This window comes from Nymphalis io, chromosome 20, assembly GCF_905147045.1.
Source record: "Nymphalis io chromosome 20, ilAglIoxx1.1, whole genome shotgun sequence".
NCBI lineage: Eukaryota > Metazoa > Arthropoda > Insecta > Lepidoptera > Nymphalidae > Nymphalis > Nymphalis io.
The window spans coordinates 6,183,799-6,201,908 of NC_065907.1; the positions used below are offsets into that span (position 1 = coordinate 6,183,799).

The following is an 18,110-nucleotide window of genomic DNA, read 5'->3' on the forward strand; positions in this document are numbered from 1 at the left end:
ATATTTAAAAAAATGTTTTAAAATAAACCCAACGAATATTGACAAATTTAATTTAATATTGGATTACTCGAAGTATATAATTGAGTAATAAAATTGATATAATAAAGTCGTATTTGAAACGTTTTAAATATTTATTTTAGAGAGATAAACATGCAATGCCATCCCCTGGTAATTGGTCACCGTCGTCCATAGACATTAGACATTAGCACGGCGGAAAATATAAACTACTTCCTTTACTACAACGCCATTGCGCTGATAACCACGGGATTTAAACATAACCACCAGTTGGCCTATCTGCACAGCAGTAATTATACTGGCTTTTTTATCTTTCAAACACAGCTATACAATGTGAGATGTGTAATTTGGTAAAAGGATGGTATCAATGCAGACAAAAGATCTGCGCTACGCCACCACCAGAATATATCAGCGATATTTTGTTGAAGATAGTAATATAATATTTGTTTAAAAACATTTTCTGTTCCTATGAAATGAAATGTTTGTGCGATCTAAAATAAATAATAGAAGTATGGCTTCTACAGCTAAATTGAAATTAAACAATAAATTAATATAACCCATAAGCCCTTTTATACACATTATATTTAACTAATAATAAAGTTTTCTCTTCGTATATGTTCCAAGTCTCAAAGATATTGCTCAATCTTGCATACTAGTCATTAACTGGTCCAAACCGGAATTGATGTAACTAAGGTTACATTTTTTGTTAACTAAAAACAACTCATTTGACTCTGAAATCAACATTTATAATAATTTAAACTTAACTATAATATGACCTTAGTCTTAAGTTACGCATAAGCAAAATGTAATATTATCGAAAGAAAATTAATATTATTTGTAATCATTTTCGTTAAAGCTATTTTACAGATTTAAAAAAAACCATAAAAATAATATAGTACGCATGTTTCCGATTTAAATCTAGGCATAAGTTTGATGAATAAAAATATTTAGACTAGAACAAACGTTCTAGCGAAGAAAAGCCTATAATGTATTATACAGCCCATAATAAGTTTTAGCCAACGAAATATTTATCGACATTTTATGTCAACAGCTTTAAATAAGTTGCTTACCTCATAGTTTTAGTTTTTTGGCTCTAGTAAAACATGCAAATTTTAGACATTTTTATATAAGAATGATAATTTATTTTGAAAATACAACAAAATATACATGCAGAAAACAGCTGCCGTACAAATAAGACGGCATGGCAGGAATGTTAGCAGCATTTCTCCGAACAATAGCGATTCCGATGATTAACTTTTTTGTTTTGTGTTAACATTTTTTTTAGAATTACTATTGGTAGCAAAAGGTACAATCATACGATTTGGAATTCAAGACGATTTTTTGCGTCGATTGCTCGTTTTTACAAAATTCATTTTAGCTCTGTGGAAAAATATAGACTAGAATCGCTTCCTGTTGCTAATAGTTTTTTTGTTTTCAAATTTTAAGTAATTTCTATAAATATAATTATAATAGCGACTGGTACATAAACATACTATTTCGTATTATATATCTTATTGAATTTACAAAACAGCCTTTTGTTTACTGTAAATCCAATCACATGTGGTGATAGAGCTTTGTGCAAACTCGTCTGGGTAGGTGCCACCCACTCATCAGATATTCTACCACAAAACAGCAGTACTTAGTATTGTTTTGTTCCGGTTTGAAGGGTGAGTGAGCCAGTGTAATTACAGGCACAAGGGACATAAAATCTTAGTTCCCAAGGTTGGTGGTGCATTGGTGATGTAAGCGATGGTTTACATTTCTTAAAATGCCAATGTCTATGGGTGTTGGTAACCACTTCCCATCAGGTGGCTCATATGCACGTCCACCTTCCTATTCTATAAAAAAATAACACATTTTGCAACAAGTCATAAGAGAGTCAAGAGTGCCTGGTAGCGCACCAATTTTTTATTTTCGAAAACAACCAAAAAATGACAGTTATCTAGTGCAAATGTAAACAGAACACAAGTTAAACATTATTACGGTATAAAAATAGAAATTATATTAAAAGAACATCTCTGAGAAACGAAACTCAGAATTTAATTAAAAAACGAATTTTCTTTTTTTCAGTTTTTAGCATGTCTAGCGCTAAACGTTCTGCTAGTTGGACTCGGGATGTCGATCAGTTTTGTCACAATGGTTCTTCCCGACGTGCTAGATGCTAAAGAAGGCCTTTCTCTAAATAAAAAGCAAGCGTCCTGGTTCGGTAAGATATTTGCTCAACTATATTTATCTATGCAATTCATCCATTTAAACTAAGTACGTCGAAAATCACATCTATTTTTAACTTAAGAACCGTTTTATGTAAACACATTTTGAAATAAGAGAATTTTAATTAGTAAGCACTTATACGTCGAGAAACGACTATTATATTTACAACAATGCATTTTATTACAGAATACCCGTCACAAAAATATGTTTTTTGCTATAAAAACTTTTCAAAAATACGAAATATAAGTCTGATACTCAAATTATGAGAACGTCCAATTACTTAATAAATAATAATTTTATATGTTAACGTTGCGCAAGTCGTAAATCTTCTATGCATATAATTATAAACTGTTAGAACATACGAGTCATATTTTGTCCCGAACATAAGTCATGCGATTCCTTAAGTTCAAATCCTTTATCTATAGCCTGCAACATCGCAGCCAAAGCATGCTTAAAATTAAATAAAAAAACACACTTTCCATTATGTCAACTTGTTACGAAAAACACTTATTATTTAATGATATTCTATTTTCTAGACTATCCGTTTGGACGAATGTTAAAACAAGCCTTTAAATCGTTTGCGCTCCTCCTATTGCACGATTATACCATTATGCTAAATCTTAAGATGAACGATGCGCGAACGCACATAATACGAATACAACAAACATTAATTTTTCATAAAACATAAGATTTTTAATTCTGTGTATTTTATGCTAACATTTAATAATTTTATTTATTTATAATGTCAGAGATGATATAAATGGCCCACTCCTTTGCCGTTCGTTGAAAATATCTATTATTGACTGCTTTGTTGGTCTAGAGGGTGGGTCCTGGATTCAATTTCCAGGTGTGAACATGAACTCTTTTCAATCTTGTCGGATTGCCGTCCCATCGAGTTATGAGAGTTAGGGAATAGAAACCTGTGTTTGCGCACACACACACACTTTTGCACTATAACATGTCTTGTGCATTATATATATAATATATATATATAAACAGAGATCACCTTGTAGATAAAAGTGCACACCTGTTTTCATATTACATGAATAGCGTGTCTGATGAAATGTTCATGAATTGGTTTTATTTCACGGAATAGAACACCGTGCTAAGCTCCAAACCAAAGGACAAAGGCCTCCTAGCTTTTGTCATTTTTTTAATAAACAATATTATCACTATAATTCTAATTTGTAAATTATTTTTTTTTTATTAGCATATTTTGATCGAATAATATCTCAAATGTAAGCGTTTTTGGCAACAAATTAAATCAAATATCAAAATGGAACGAGGGCAACACATAATAAGTACATCGACTTGTTTTATTATTAATATTATACAAAGTAACAGGGTCACTGTTTTGTTGTTACTTATTAGTATCGGATAAAGATATACATTTGTTAATCAGCGCCGGGTCAGGTCACGAGAAGGCCTCTCTTTCCTTCTAAAACTATTTTTTTAAAATACCAATATCTTTTTTTTATTATGCAGTTTTTATTTGTCTTATTTACTATCTTGACAATGAACGAATAAATCATTAAGTATTGCAATTATTTAAATAACAATATTTGTATATCCTTACAATGTTCTATGTAATAAAAACATTTTTTCGACCTTTAATTAAAATGTCTGAAGCTTTTTTCGAAATGGGTTTCCTTCATAACGAATATTTTTTTCAATTTTTATTGATTAAACTACAATATAACATGTCTAATGCTTTCTCTATTCTAATATTCACCCTTATTTCTTATATAGGTAGATTTTTTAACAATTCCTTTTATGCAATAAAAATAATGCTCTAAATCGGTTTTAATTTGACATACATAGTGTCACATACTCGGAAAAGAATCTACCATATTTATAACCTCCTTTTTTGCTTAAAATGATGAGTGTCATGAAAGTGCATGATATTGGAATATTTTCCTATTGCTCTTTGACAGCGAGAAATTAAATGTCGGCTGCTACAATTGTCTCATTTGGCGTTATTTTAAGCCTGATAGTATAACGCTTAAATAAATATTGTAAAGATAAGGCAAATAAATAAGCAAATCGTAAATGCGAAATATCATAATCATACGTATTACAATCTGTACTCATTATTTTATATTCATTGCAAATTCAATTGTGTCTAAAATGTTTTAGTTCATTTTAAGGCGCACCAACCTATTGTGGGAAGAGTATCATATGTGGAAACGTCCTTAACGGTGCGTCGAATCCGACATTTGTCAGTAACTTCAATGGTGCTGTGCGAATTTTGTCATTTTGGAATAACAAAATGGCTTCGACTCTCAAGACTGGCATAGACTAACACGAACCGTTGTAAGAGCCTTGGACCGGTCCATGATTATCGTTGGCCGTGCGTGAATAATCCGCGGAATTATGTACTGTGGGAAGTTACCTTTAGAATGATGGCCTCCTGAACATTTTCAACCGGCGGCAATTCTCAATAAAGACTTAGAATGCATATTCTTTCGCTCTCATAATCTGCGATAGTAATTACGTGATTTCCGAGCCTCGGGAGTGCACTGCCTGACCTCTTAACTGCAGATTATTACTGAGAATTTATCGTCAATAAAGTACAATATTTTTTTACTGAATCTGATATTTAAATTGGGAACTAGTTAATAATAAGTGTTATCGTTAAAAACGCATTTAATTTACATATTTAAATTTTAGTCATCGAGGCACAATTAAAATTAGCATTTATACATATATTTTATAGATATCACGTGGAACATTTAATGTGTAACAAATTCATGAGCATGAGATGACGAGAACTTACTTTTATTAATATAAAAATGATTTTATCTCTTGCATATTCTCATCGATTGGAAAAAAAATGTAAATGTGTATTATATTATGAATCTTCAGTTTTCTTTCACTTCAATTCTTCCGCTCAAAACTAAAATAAAAAAATATTCTAAATATCATTTTAAGTAAACTAGCAAATCTATCACCAGTTATGTAGATTGTACAGAGATAAACCCGCAAGAAACTCGGTCATTCCATTTATGTTACAGTAGATATTGACTGTGCGTTATGTAAATAGAAATTAATATAATGCATAACAATAATTGAATGTCTAATACAAAACTTATTTCTGTTTGTTTGTTTTTTATATGACTATGTTGATGTCAAATATTATATAATTAATATTATAATATTTGTAACGGTAAAATTTAATGGAGAATTAAAAGTGACTCCATAATTATAACATACTAATTTTCATCCGCAGCTTCGCCCTCATGTTAATTTTTGTCAGTTGTTAGGTATACAATGTAGCCTATAGTAGCCCTTCTTGGGGCTAAGTTTGCCTTATGCAAAATTTAATATAAATCGGTAGAGTGGTTTAGCTATACAAGCGAAACAGACAGACATAATTACTTTAGCATTTTTAAATATTAGTATAGTATAGTATATTTTTAAAAACCTAATGGCAAATAAGCATTAAGCTGGATATGTACTGATAAGAAAGTCCTCAATAATCAATTGAATTCATAATATATTTGGCAAAATGTAGTTCAACATAATATGTAACAACATATTAAGTAATTCTAAAACAGTATAACACAGTAATTGGTATTTTGTTTCCAGGTAGTATGGCATTCCTGTGTCAACCTTTGGGCAGTGTATTCTCAGGACCGTTGCTGGATCACTTCGGACGAAAAAAAGCTTTATTCTTAGTAAACATACCACATTTAATTGCGTGGCTACTTTTATACTTTGCATGGGACGTGCCTTCATTGTTCTTAGGCAATGCGCTTTTGGGTATCGGCACAGGGATTATGGAGGCCCCATCTGTGACCTATGTCGGAGAAATCAGGTAATTACACGAGGGGCGATGTGTTTCTTGCTATTAGCTTATACAAACTACTTATATTTTGTTAAACATAAAAATCATGATTACACTAATTAAGTATTTTATGTGCTAACACAAAACTACTAAGATTTTCTTTATAAGTTATTTATTTATTAGATTTTGTTTATGTTAACTTTTTATTTATTACGATATCCTCTTGATCGATTTAGGCCACGGCGCCTAATGTCAAGGGAGTTTAGCCAAATAAGCAGGACATATTATAGTGCCATAAGTGTGTGCGCAAACACAGGTGTGCTCTCTATTCCGTCCCTCTTATGGTCCGAAAAGACGGCAAATCCGACACGACCGGAAAGAGTTCAGGCGCAGGACGAGTGTACGCACTTCCAACTTCCGGACTTTGGATTACTATTGAGAAACTTTCGACAGGAAAACCCAACAACTTTTTACTGGGTTCAAATTTTGGCCTTATTTTTTAGCCACAAGACCAACGAGGCGGTTACTTATTATATTAAAACGTTAACATCCGAATTTAACTAACAACTGGTGTTGTGGGAAGAGCTAAGGTGCTCCGTCCATTATCGAAGATTATCACCTGACAAAAAAGGACATTCAGGTTTTTGTGCTGGTTATACTTGTACTGCATGTTACAAGTATAATTAAGTATCTTGGGCAAAATAGTATCGCTGAGTCTAAGCGCCGTGACCAGTTTTTACAAATTACATTTGGCCTTGCAAAAGCATACCAGTGCGTTTTTCATGTTATGTAATGTCAAATCGACATGTGACTGTCACGTGGTAGACAATAGCTCTCATTTTAAATTTATGTTTTGCCAGATTCCCTTACGAATTAATTTTATGTCAAGAAGTAATAAACAAGAAAACGATGTTTTGATGCGATATGTGTAACCGAAAAGTCAATATTAAGCATAATAAAAAAATTGATACAACAACATATTATGAATATATTTTTAAAGTTGAGTAATTTTTTAATGATAAGCACTTTATTTTTGCTACTAGCAAAGGTTATCGGTGGATTTAAAAACATTACGTCCTTTTCATGGATGGGAAAATCGATTCCGAAAATCTTAATGATATTATAAATTTTACCAAAATTGTCTTTTGAGTATTTATAATCGTGTATACGTATGAGTGTATTTATAATGAATAAATATACACGATGCACATTCCGCTGCGCTAGCGACTTTTTTCGTAGTGTTCATCAAGATTTTTGCATTCTATTCCCTAAAGAGTCATTGCATAATTGTATCCAATATATGACACCTAAAGACATGGTTTATTTTTAAATAATCATATCGCCACAGTCGTGTTATTCCAGCTTTTAGTTTATCTTTTATATAATTTAGATTTCTGTTAATTTTATGTGCCTGCATATTTTTATTACCAATCAAGCATCGCAGATAAAATTTTAGTATTATTAATTCTATTACCTCAAAGACTCCATATCCGTTTCGACAACATATTCCATAAATTACAAAGTCAAGGAAAGTTTCACGTATAATATATGACCCTGTTTTGATATAATCAAATGCATAATAAAAATCAAAACACAAACACCAAAAATCCATGATCTTTAATCTATAAAAGTGCTATCAGGATATTGTGTTCAATTATACAATATTAATTTTATGTAGATTACCATATTATTTTAAAAGCTGACCTTTATATAATCACAGTTATATCAATATCATGTAAACCCAAGATAAAAAGATGATTTTAAGAAAAATAAAAATATATATAGTTAATCTTTATTAAAACCTAATAATCTTTAAACGAGACTAGTTTGTCGTTTAGATTTTTCTCGAATTATATGAAAATTACTACTTAATTAAATACAACTTTTTATTTTATAATACCTTCTTATTCCAGGAGGGTTACATGTTATATTTAAAATGTTCATATCTCTATGATATATATTACTACATTAACGTAGGTAGATCAGAATCAGTTCGGACGCTTGTCAGCAGAGATGTCAATAAGAAAAAATTCTTCCAAAAAATGGAATTTCTTACCAGCTCACGTATTCCCCTCCTCTTACAACCCGGGTTCCTTCAAACGAGGCGTGAAGAGGCATCTTGCGGGCCGGCAAGGCGAAGGCGGCTAGTGCAGAACGTTTTTCCCATCTGTACTGGTCGTCGTCGCGTTTGGACTCTACTACCACTTACCATCAGGTGGAGTAGAGTCATTTGCCCTCCCGGCAAATATAAAAAAAAAGAACCGTTGGTAAATTTTTAACAATCAAAAAGAAAGTATAATGTTTCTATCTTGAATAAAGTTTTTGAATTTAATTATAAATACGAAAAGTATAATGAATTATGTCGTAACATGAACAGCATCAATCAAACTTATTTATCGCCTAATTGACGTCTAAGAAGAATATTACATCGAATATTATTAAGCTAAAGGCAGAACCGACAAAGGCGTTTGTTTTTTATTTATATAAAAATATCTGATCAAGGCCGATGACTTTAGCAATGAAATGGTCACTATTATATGTCATTAAAAAATCTACTTGAATAAAACGACGTTATCCGATTACATCGTGTTCTAAATATATATTAATTAAACAATATTATATTAGTAATTTTGGTCAAAAAAAAAAGCCGAGAGCCGAGATGGCCCAGTGGTAAGAACGCGTGAATCTTAACCGATGATCGTGGGCTCAAACCCGGGCAAGCATTTTCATGTGTGATGTACCATGTATTTTTTTTATTATAATATATTAACTTAATAAAAAAAACAATATATACATATAATACATACAATATATAACATTTTCATTTTCTTTACAGTGATCCGTCGTTACGCGGAATACTAACAACCCTGACCAACAGTTTCACATCAACGGGAATGTTCATCGCATACTTACTAGGAACTGTGGTGTCTTGGCGTCAAGCAGCACTTTTGTCGCTTACCGTACCTGTCGCTACGATGGTGCTCGTATTATTTGTAAGTAATACATCTATCTCCATATAATATTAACTTGGTGGTAGGGATTTGTGTAAGCCAGTCTGGGTAAGTTCACCACACTCAATCACACCGCCAAACGGCAATAGGTATACGCAGTACTGATCACTTACCATCAGGTGGCCCATTAACTTGTACCTATAATATAAAACAAAAGCGAAGGCTCATCACATAAATATTATTTACTTTATTAAAAAAAACCTCATACCTAATTAAATTCACTCAACACTTAAAAACCAGTTTCTGAAGATCTAGTAATCAAAGTAAAAAGCCGGTCATACATCCATGCAGTCAACGTCGATCAACATTTACTTTTTTGCTCGGGATTGTAAATTATAAAGTAGCCTAATTTGACTATCATTCTCTTTTTTAACTCATTATTATTGTATTTTAATAATATTAGACTGACAACGGTTTTACGATAATGTATTTGGTAATAGTGCAATACAGTAAGTTAAGATATTTTTCAAAAACTAAGGGTGAGGTCTCTTCAAAACTTCTGCGATTTGAAATGAAATGGTTTCATAAATTATGTCTAGCGTTAACAAAAAATGTCAAATGAGCTATCTTTGACAGTCAAATAATTCTAGGCCAAGCGTGTTTACTACCCTCGACCACTTCATCACTTACCATCGGTTGAGATACTGATCAAAATCTAGCGTTCAATAACTAAGTTCGCTCAAAAGTAATTAGTAGAATTATTGGTCCATAGTTTAATAAAGGGAAATTGTCTGTATGTACACCAAACGCGGGTACTGTTTATCGACTTTTCTCTTGCTCGGGACGTCATTCACTGCTAAGATATTTATTGATCACCGACGATGTTTTTGGCGTTGAAAGTCACAATTATTTCAAATGCCTTTAATAGTAAACCGTAGCCTGCTTATGTTACTATTTTTTAATGTTAAAAAACATTATCAAAATAAATTGTGTCGAGTAGAATTATTATGTAAGCGTGGTAATTCACTAGTACATTGTACAAATGTTTAAGCCCATTTCAGAAACTAGCGTTGAACGTTGTTTCAGTTATTGAAGATAGTCGACCATCAAAAACTGAAACCATGTGGTAATCCTTTCAACTTGAAAATTATAAATTAATTTAATTTTGACGAGCCGGTTGGCGTGGTTGGTAGAACACTTGACTTTCACGCCGAAGGTTGTGGGTTCGATTCCCACCCAGGACAGACATTTGTGTGCATGAACATGTCTGTTTGTCCTGAGTCTGGGTGTAATTATCTATATAAGTGTGTATTTACAAAAAGAAAAGTAGTATATGTAGTATATCAGTTGTCTGGTTTCCATAGCACAAGCTCTGTACAAGCTTAATTTGGGATCAGATGGCCGTGTGTGAAAAATGTCCCAGGATATTATTATTATTATTATTAATTACAAGAAAATTTACTATAATGATATCTATTAATATAGTCTATTAATTATCCATATTTTAACGCTGCATTATAATGTTCACAAATCACATTTAGTGTGTTTATTATGATATAAACTACCTATATTACTATAATAACCGGTTATATCCAGAAAATACAAATTAAAATGTGATGTGACCAATTCATTAAAAATATAGGTGATTAAAATTATAATAATATTATCATCACTGTTGTTCAAATGTGTATTTAAAAATATACGAAATAATGATGTATAGAAACATTACAATGTAGATGACGGAATAAAAAATTGGTTTATGAATGCAACATACATAATTCATGAGCAATAATAATCCTTAAGAACCCGAAGATGATCGGGCTAAGAATAAGATATTATTGGGTAACTTTATAAAGTTTTCATGACACGAAGGGAAATGATGGTAAATTATCACCTAGCATTTTAATAGAATTTGCAGTTTAATTTGATTTTGTAGATACCTTAAAGCAAATTAAACGGTAATTCATTAATTTAACTTATTTTATTTTCAGGTTCCCGAAACACCAATTTGGTTGCTATCAAAGGGTCGACAAAAAGAAGCACTACAGTCTCTATGCCGTCTTCGAGGCTGGGCAAAACCAGCAGATGTGCAGGAGGAGTTCAATGAACTTGTGCAGTACAATGATAATATCACTAAATGCGTTGTATGCAATGCCGAAGAAAAACCAGATGTTCAAGAATGTGAACATTCAAGTTATAACTTTTTCAAGAAGTTAATTATGAAATTCAAATATGTCCTATTTGTCAAAGAAACGATGAGACCCTTCAAACTGGTCATGGCGTATTTCTTTTTTCACACTATGAGCGGACTTCTACCAGTGAGACCTAACATGGTAAATGTCTGTAAGGCTCTCGGAATGAAATTTGATCCAAAAGTGATTGTGGTGAGGTCATTTCGTAATTATAGCACATGTCACATGTCATAAAGTAATAACTTTTTCTTTCAATATACTCCGACAAATGTGTGAATTAATTTATGCGTCATTTTCAGGTTGTAGTTGGCGTAGTTTACATAATTATGAACTTACTATCTGCTGTCATAGTGAAAACTATTGGTAAAAGAAAACTAATCCTGTCTTCGTTATTCGGAACAGCCTGCTGTAGTCTTGCTTTAAGTGTGTACGCGGGAAGTAAACTATCCAGCGATGTGTTCTCATATGAAGTTAGCACATTTCCTGAGCAGACGGAAATTCTTCCTGTCATTTTGTTCATGATGCTCGTTATGTTTACAAGCCTGGGAATACCTTGGATATTACTCTCGGAAATGTTTCCCTTCAGGTACGTCTTTTTTTTGTTTTTAATATACAAATTATGTGAATTTTTATCGTAAACATTGATTTATGATTGAAAATAATTGTTAGGCACACGGCACATTATTTTTTTTAAAAATACTACACTACATCATGATAATTTTCTTTTTAATTTGAATACAAAGTAAATAAATATAAGCCCAGCTCAACAATGCCAATGAAATGTTTTTTCCTTTAACGCTTTATTGCTCTTTTATTTTTCAGGAGCCGAGGCATGGCGACTGGTTTGGCTGCTGCTCTTAGCTACGTTATTTTCTTTTTAGGTGCTAAAACTAACTACAACCTTGAAGCTAATTTACATATGTATGGCACCTTTACGATATATGCTATAATAGGATTTATTGGTGTGGTCTTTTTATATTTCTTCTTGCCGGAAACTGAACGTAAAACATTAGTCGAAATTGAAGCTTTCTATAAAGGAAATCAAAAAATATTTGCAGACGACTTTTTCATAAACGCCTTTAGAAAAAATAAAGCTGATAAACACGTTAATAGACCAATGCTAGTCAATTGAGATTATTTGTATTGAATACTTGCCATGTTGATTTTATATCACGTCGATGCTTATACGTGTAACGTGAAGAGAGTTTTTAATTTAATGAATATAAATTGATATATCTTAAGTTATCTAAGACTGCCTCGTATAAACATGAAATTATTGTAAATTAAAAACTGTATTTAATCAATACCGCCTCACTCACGATAATTGTTAATTTTCAATCTTTCTTTACTGAATGGTTGTTCGTTGTCATTTTTAATTTGTTTTAAGTTGATTATTAGTTTAATTTTATAATAAGAACAAATTTTGATACATTTATAACTAAAGATTTAAAGGCACAAATATATATGGCAACTAAGATAATTTAATGAGAACGTCAAAAAAAATGTAATGTATGTATGTATGTAAAACGCACATTTTATTTTAATCTGTTCATTTAAAAGTGATCAAAATTAATAAATAAAAACGAAACAATATTAGGAAATATATATTTATTATATCTGGCAAATAAATTTATTTTAAATTATCTTGTTTTAAAATTCTGTAAAAGTCCCTCGTTTCCCCTTTACGAGTAGTCGCCCATGTAATCGGTCTACAGCATTTGTCTTTATTAGTTATCTTGTCATGCAATGGTAATATTTTTGATGTTTGTAACAATTTAAGCCCATGATCTTCTGATGATAAACTTATGTAATCTGCATCTGATAAAGCCGTTGTAGTATCTATTGTAGCATCTGTTGCAACCTTGTCAAAACATGAACAATTTTCTTCACAATCGACAATATCAAACCCTGTAAACAAATTTAATAATCTGTCGAAGACTTTTTTTTCTATCAAATCAAGTAAGTAAATCAAAGTAGACTAATAAATAAAACGTTACATCTTATTATAAAATAATTATTTATTTGTTTATAAAATAACAAACAATACCTTCGTATTAACATAAGAAAACTTAGACTAATTTTCTCTTTTTTGATTTTGAAGTTGTTATCCAGTTTAGTGGTCTTTGACATTTATGATAATTACAAAACATAGAAGGTGTTAATAGATTTTTCTTAGGGCGCTTTGCAAGTACACGATTGGATGACATTTTTATATTCGAAACAACTGTTTCTTGTGTAATTACTACTTTCTTAGCCGTTGGTGATATAAAATTAAATTGATTTGAAGTATAATTAGCAGTATCATTTGTTTGTGTATAATTTTCCTTAAGTAATAATCGGGCTTTTTCATCTTTCACTTCATTTTTATATTCTGTATCTGAATCCTCTATCGATTTATTTTTATTAAATGCTCCCATTTTAGTAGTTTTTCCCCAAATTTTTGGTCTATTACAGCAATATTTTGTATTATTTATTATTTCCGTTGATTTAAGAGTTAACTTTTTTGTTAATAGTGTTGGGCTAGCACTATCCGATTTCGTTTCTGGAGTAGTTTTTGAATTAAAGTAAGTCAATTGAAGCGATATAAATTTATCGTTAACTTTTTCATCTGTAACATTTAATAAAAAAGATGTAATTTTGTCATGAACTGAATAATTTTGATCGGTATTTTGTTTTGTTACAGATATCAATGTTGGTGATTTTATTGTTGTGTTTATTACGTCATTTAAAAATGTCACGTCCTCATAATATTCAATAAAACCAATTTTTTGTGACTTGTGTAGTTTCCCATGTTTTCGGGATGTCACAACAAATGTCCGTATTTCTTAATTTTTCTTTTGAATTAACAGTACCCGTAATGTTAGATTCAAAAAGCGAAAATGCTGTATAATTTGTCGGTACTATTTTAGTTTTTATTGAAATCTCCTCGTCTTTCGATATAGTATTAGTTATATTTTCATTGTAATTTAATAAATATGTTGTCTTTTCTTTCGTGCTAGTTATCACATTGCTTTGAGAGTGTTGCAATGCTGTAAAAACAATTTATTCCTGATTATATGTAATTATTATTTATTTTATCTATCAAAAATTTATTACCACAATTTGGTGAAGTTTCAATCGAAGCGTCCATTAAATTGTTTTGTGGCGACATATCCAATGTTGAACAAAACAAAATGTAAGTTTCTATATAACCTAAAATAGATTATATTGTTAGAACTTTAACTAATATTTAAGTACTTAATATGAAATGTTATTGTAAAAATTTACTCATCTTGCACTGCCAAACAAAACATGCTCTATAATATATTTTTAATAAATTCACTCAACGCCAATTTAATCAAAAAGAAAATCATATTATAATAATTTGGAATTTTGTTAGGTACATTTGTTATAAAATAAATGTTTAAAAAACCTTACTTTTCGCATTTATTAATATACATTTTAGTATAGCTCAAAGGAGCGGCTAAATTGAATTAGACTATATTTATTTCATAATTTCAAATTGGAGTAAAACTAATGTCTAAATCAAAATACTTTATTATAATAAAAATCTTGGTATTTTAGCATAAGTAGTCTGGCTGACCGCTACTACAAGGGCTGGTCGCTTTCGTCATGTACTCTGGAAGATAACAAATTGGATTTAGTGATCTATTTCAAAACCGATAATTCGATAGTACTTTTATCTATAATAGTTTTACTCCAATATTACAAAACTGTTAACACTGCCAGTAAAATTATCAAATTTGTTGATTAATATACTATAAATATATATATATTTAATAAAATACCGCTCAATATTTAAACCCTTCTGAATATGATTATGAGTTTTTATATAAAACCGAATATATATAAACATATTTATAACAATACGAAACATTTTAAACAAGAATATTTTCTTACGATATTAAATAATTTTTGGAATCTTAACAGAATATATTAAACGACTTATATTTATTGATCAACATGCCTAATCTCTAGAATAATATAATCGTTAAAAGTACGAAACCTTGACACAGTTGAATAGTTTTGATTGTTTATAAGTGCAAGGTAGATTAATAACATAATCTAAGTAATAAAACAACATTTTGATTAAGCTTTTTATATTTCAAATCAGCTGTTTTTTATATTTATTTTATATAAATTTCTGTCTCATACGGTTTGCCTTACTGATTAACGTAAGCTTATGTTCACCTTAGACCCTTTTTAAGTATAATTACCTATAATTCTTAAAGGACTAACCAAAATATATATATATTGTATAAATTAAAGTAGTTCCTGCATTTAATGCATTTAATCATACAAATACACACTTGAAGGCTTGTAGGTATTATTACTTGCAGACTAATTTTCATATAATATTAATATAGAGAACGATCCTGTCCACTACATACTATTCGCTCAAAGAGTGGAAAAGAGTGAGAACAAAGATGGAATGTAATTTAGGTATGAATTTATTCACAATTGACGTTATAATAAAAATATTAGTTGATATTGCCAAGACTTATTGAAGGTCTATAAGAACAGGTGAATATTTTTATTGATAATACTCAAATGCATACAATAAGTTCTACTTAAACTAATAACATCTGAAGTCTCAAAACCGAAAATGTCCAAATCGAACCCACTGTTGAGCTATTTCGAAGGAACTCGACTAAGAACTCGGTCACAAAGTGCAGGAAAGTGTTTGTTTATACAACACTGACTACACCAATGATGATATTTAAATGAAACAAGCAACGAAATAGCGTATCAGTAAGTCGAATTTCAACATTATATACATATATACAGCCGAGATGGCCCACTGGTAAGAACGCGTGAATCTTAACCGATGATCGTGGGTGCTTTACGGCGAAGGAAACCTTAACGTGTCTAATTTCACTGAAATTCTGCCACACGTGTATTCCACCAACCCGCATTGGAGTAGCGTGGTGGAATAAGCTCCAAACCTTCTCCTCAAAAAGGGAGAGGAGGCCTTAGCCCAGCAGTGGGATATTCACAGGCTGTTCACAGGATATTCACCTACCTTACCTACCATATATTTCTCATGATCCTTAAGACCGGATAAATATTATTGTTTCAAATATGGAAATGCTAATGGAAATATTACGTAGGTACCTATAGTAATGGAGTAATTTAGCTTTGAAGTAAAACTACTTTGGACACAATGTGAAAACTTTTGTTAAGATAAATTTACATATTTTCGCATTTTAAGCGTTATATGTGAATTCATATATTATGTGCGTTAATAATAGGTATTCCTTGTGATATAAGACCAGCAGAACGCACACTATAAAAAGTAACATACACATAGGCACAAATTTAAAATAAATTATTATTCAGGTAAGTAGTAAAAAATACGTACGAGCTCCATAGTCGCAGTTATATTCATACATGTCGCATTGGTCCATGAAACTACGACGGCTACAGCCATCCGGAGACGATGCGCATACGACACGGCTGTCGTGGATACAAGTTGAAGCCATGTTACAGTAATTAATTGGCTGTGGACAATTTTTTTACTTTATTAACGGAGTAGATACCATTAACTAAGCTTAAACATTTTTTTTATATATAATAGGACGGCGGACGAGCATATGGGCCAACTGATGGTAAGTGGTCACCAAACGCCCATAGACATTGGCATTGTAAGAAATGTCAACCATCGCTTACATAGCCAATGCGCCACCAACCTTGGGAACTAAGATTTTATGTCCCTCGTGCCTGTAATTACACTGGCTTACTCACCCTTCAAACCGGAACACAACAATAACAAGTACTGCTGTTTTGCGGTAGAATATAAACATATATGTAAATAAATAAAGTAATTTAAACATGAGGTCAAATTTATAAATTTGAAGTGCATCATGAAAAACTGATTTTGTTCCTTTATTATAAAAATGAAGCCTTTATATTTATATGCTATGACGACTTCCAATAATTTTATTTTAAAATAAAAATGGTAGACGGTGTAATAAGAACAACTGTTATAGATGTTGATTAAATAATTATCTAAATACATTTGTAGATCTAAATATTCTTTAACATTTAATAAATAAACTGTTATATTTTAAATAAAATAATCAATCCTTAGAAAAATTGCACAAATAAAAATATTAAGTTCGATTTTTAAATAAGTAGTACCTACGTGTAGTATGTACACGTAGGTACGTATGTGTATGTAGTGTATCTTTGTAAACATCAAAACTTCACAACATTTCTTGAAATCTGACATTTATTTATTTAACCAATTTTTAACATCATATTGACCGCTACTTAACTCGTTTCAAGCCAATATATCGATATAGGACTGCCAAAAAGTATGGCAATTTTCAACGATGGTTTTAACTTCAAAATCTGCGCTGGAAATAATATAGTGCACCAGTATGGGTTGGAGCACTCTCTGTTCAAACACTAACCAAGTCACAGCAGTGCTACTTGTCTTGCTCCAGACTGCTATTGAGAAATTATTGACAAAAAAGCATGTTTTTTCGTGAGATTCGAACCCAGACCAATGAAGCAACCCCATTGTGGTCAAATTTAAATTACATTTAATGAATATATCAAATTAAATTGCTCAATACTTTACAAGTATATTGTGCGAACAGTTTAGCATTCATTGTAACTTAGACTAATTGGAACTAACTAAGCAATTCTAAGTTAAACAAACATAAAATTGATATTTAACAAAAATATAGATAGAATATAAATAACATTACGTATGACAAATGTTGCTGTGACCATGAAACCAGTGATAACACTGAAAAGAAAAACCGTTTTATGTTAAAGTCACACAATGTAGTGTATAATCTGTCAAAAAAACATAACTCACCGAACAATAAAGTACAAAACATGGTTTATTTTCCTTACATAGTTTTGAACTGGTTGAAATGTATCGTTAACGAGAAAACAACGTATTTTATTGTTTGTGCTAAGTAATAAAATGATAAATTGAAA

The 18,110-nt window shown here is 30.9% G+C and overlaps 2 protein-coding genes across 6 annotated transcripts in view; one reads left to right on the forward strand and one right to left on the reverse strand.

The window, feature by feature from the left end:
* LOC126776347 (facilitated trehalose transporter Tret1-like) overlaps nucleotides 1–12,769 on the forward strand; it is a 25,939-nt gene extending 13,170 nt beyond the window's left edge. For 3 of the 4 annotated variants that reach the window (XM_050498806.1, XM_050498805.1, XM_050498807.1), the window contains exons 3-8: nucleotides 2,086–2,221; nucleotides 5,815–6,043; nucleotides 8,850–9,006; nucleotides 10,956–11,348; nucleotides 11,456–11,742; nucleotides 11,979–12,769. In XM_050498806.1, coding sequence (XP_050354763.1) covers nucleotides 2,086–2,221; nucleotides 5,815–6,043; nucleotides 8,850–9,006; nucleotides 10,956–11,348; nucleotides 11,456–11,742; nucleotides 11,979–12,288 — 1,512 coding nt within the window. In that variant the 3' untranslated portion in view covers nucleotides 12,289–12,769. Of the gene's footprint in view, nucleotides 1–2,085; nucleotides 2,222–4,331; nucleotides 4,425–5,814; nucleotides 6,044–8,849; nucleotides 9,007–10,955; nucleotides 11,349–11,455; nucleotides 11,743–11,978 lie in introns of those variants that run through there. The other variant, XM_050498808.1, reaches the window with a different exon arrangement.
* Nucleotides 12,750–18,083, reverse strand: LOC126776395 (uncharacterized). 2 transcript variants are annotated; one of them, XM_050498887.1, is made up of 6 exons: nucleotides 17,986–18,083; nucleotides 17,873–17,913; nucleotides 16,519–16,657; nucleotides 14,253–14,348; nucleotides 13,204–13,764; nucleotides 12,750–13,064 (listed from the first exon to the last, which is right to left on the reverse strand). In XM_050498887.1, exons 1-5 carry the CDS (start codon nucleotides 18,005–18,007, stop codon nucleotides 13,226–13,228), a joined length of 837 nt encoding a protein of 278 aa, XP_050354844.1. In that variant the 5' UTR covers nucleotides 18,008–18,083; the 3' UTR covers nucleotides 12,750–13,064; nucleotides 13,204–13,225. The 2 variants fall into 2 exon arrangements, with proteins under 2 accessions (XP_050354844.1, XP_050354845.1); XM_050498888.1 differs by lacking the exons at nucleotides 13,204–13,764; nucleotides 14,253–14,348 and having other exon boundaries at nucleotides 17,986–18,068.
* Between the last annotated feature and the right edge of the window lie 27 nt (nucleotides 18,084–18,110).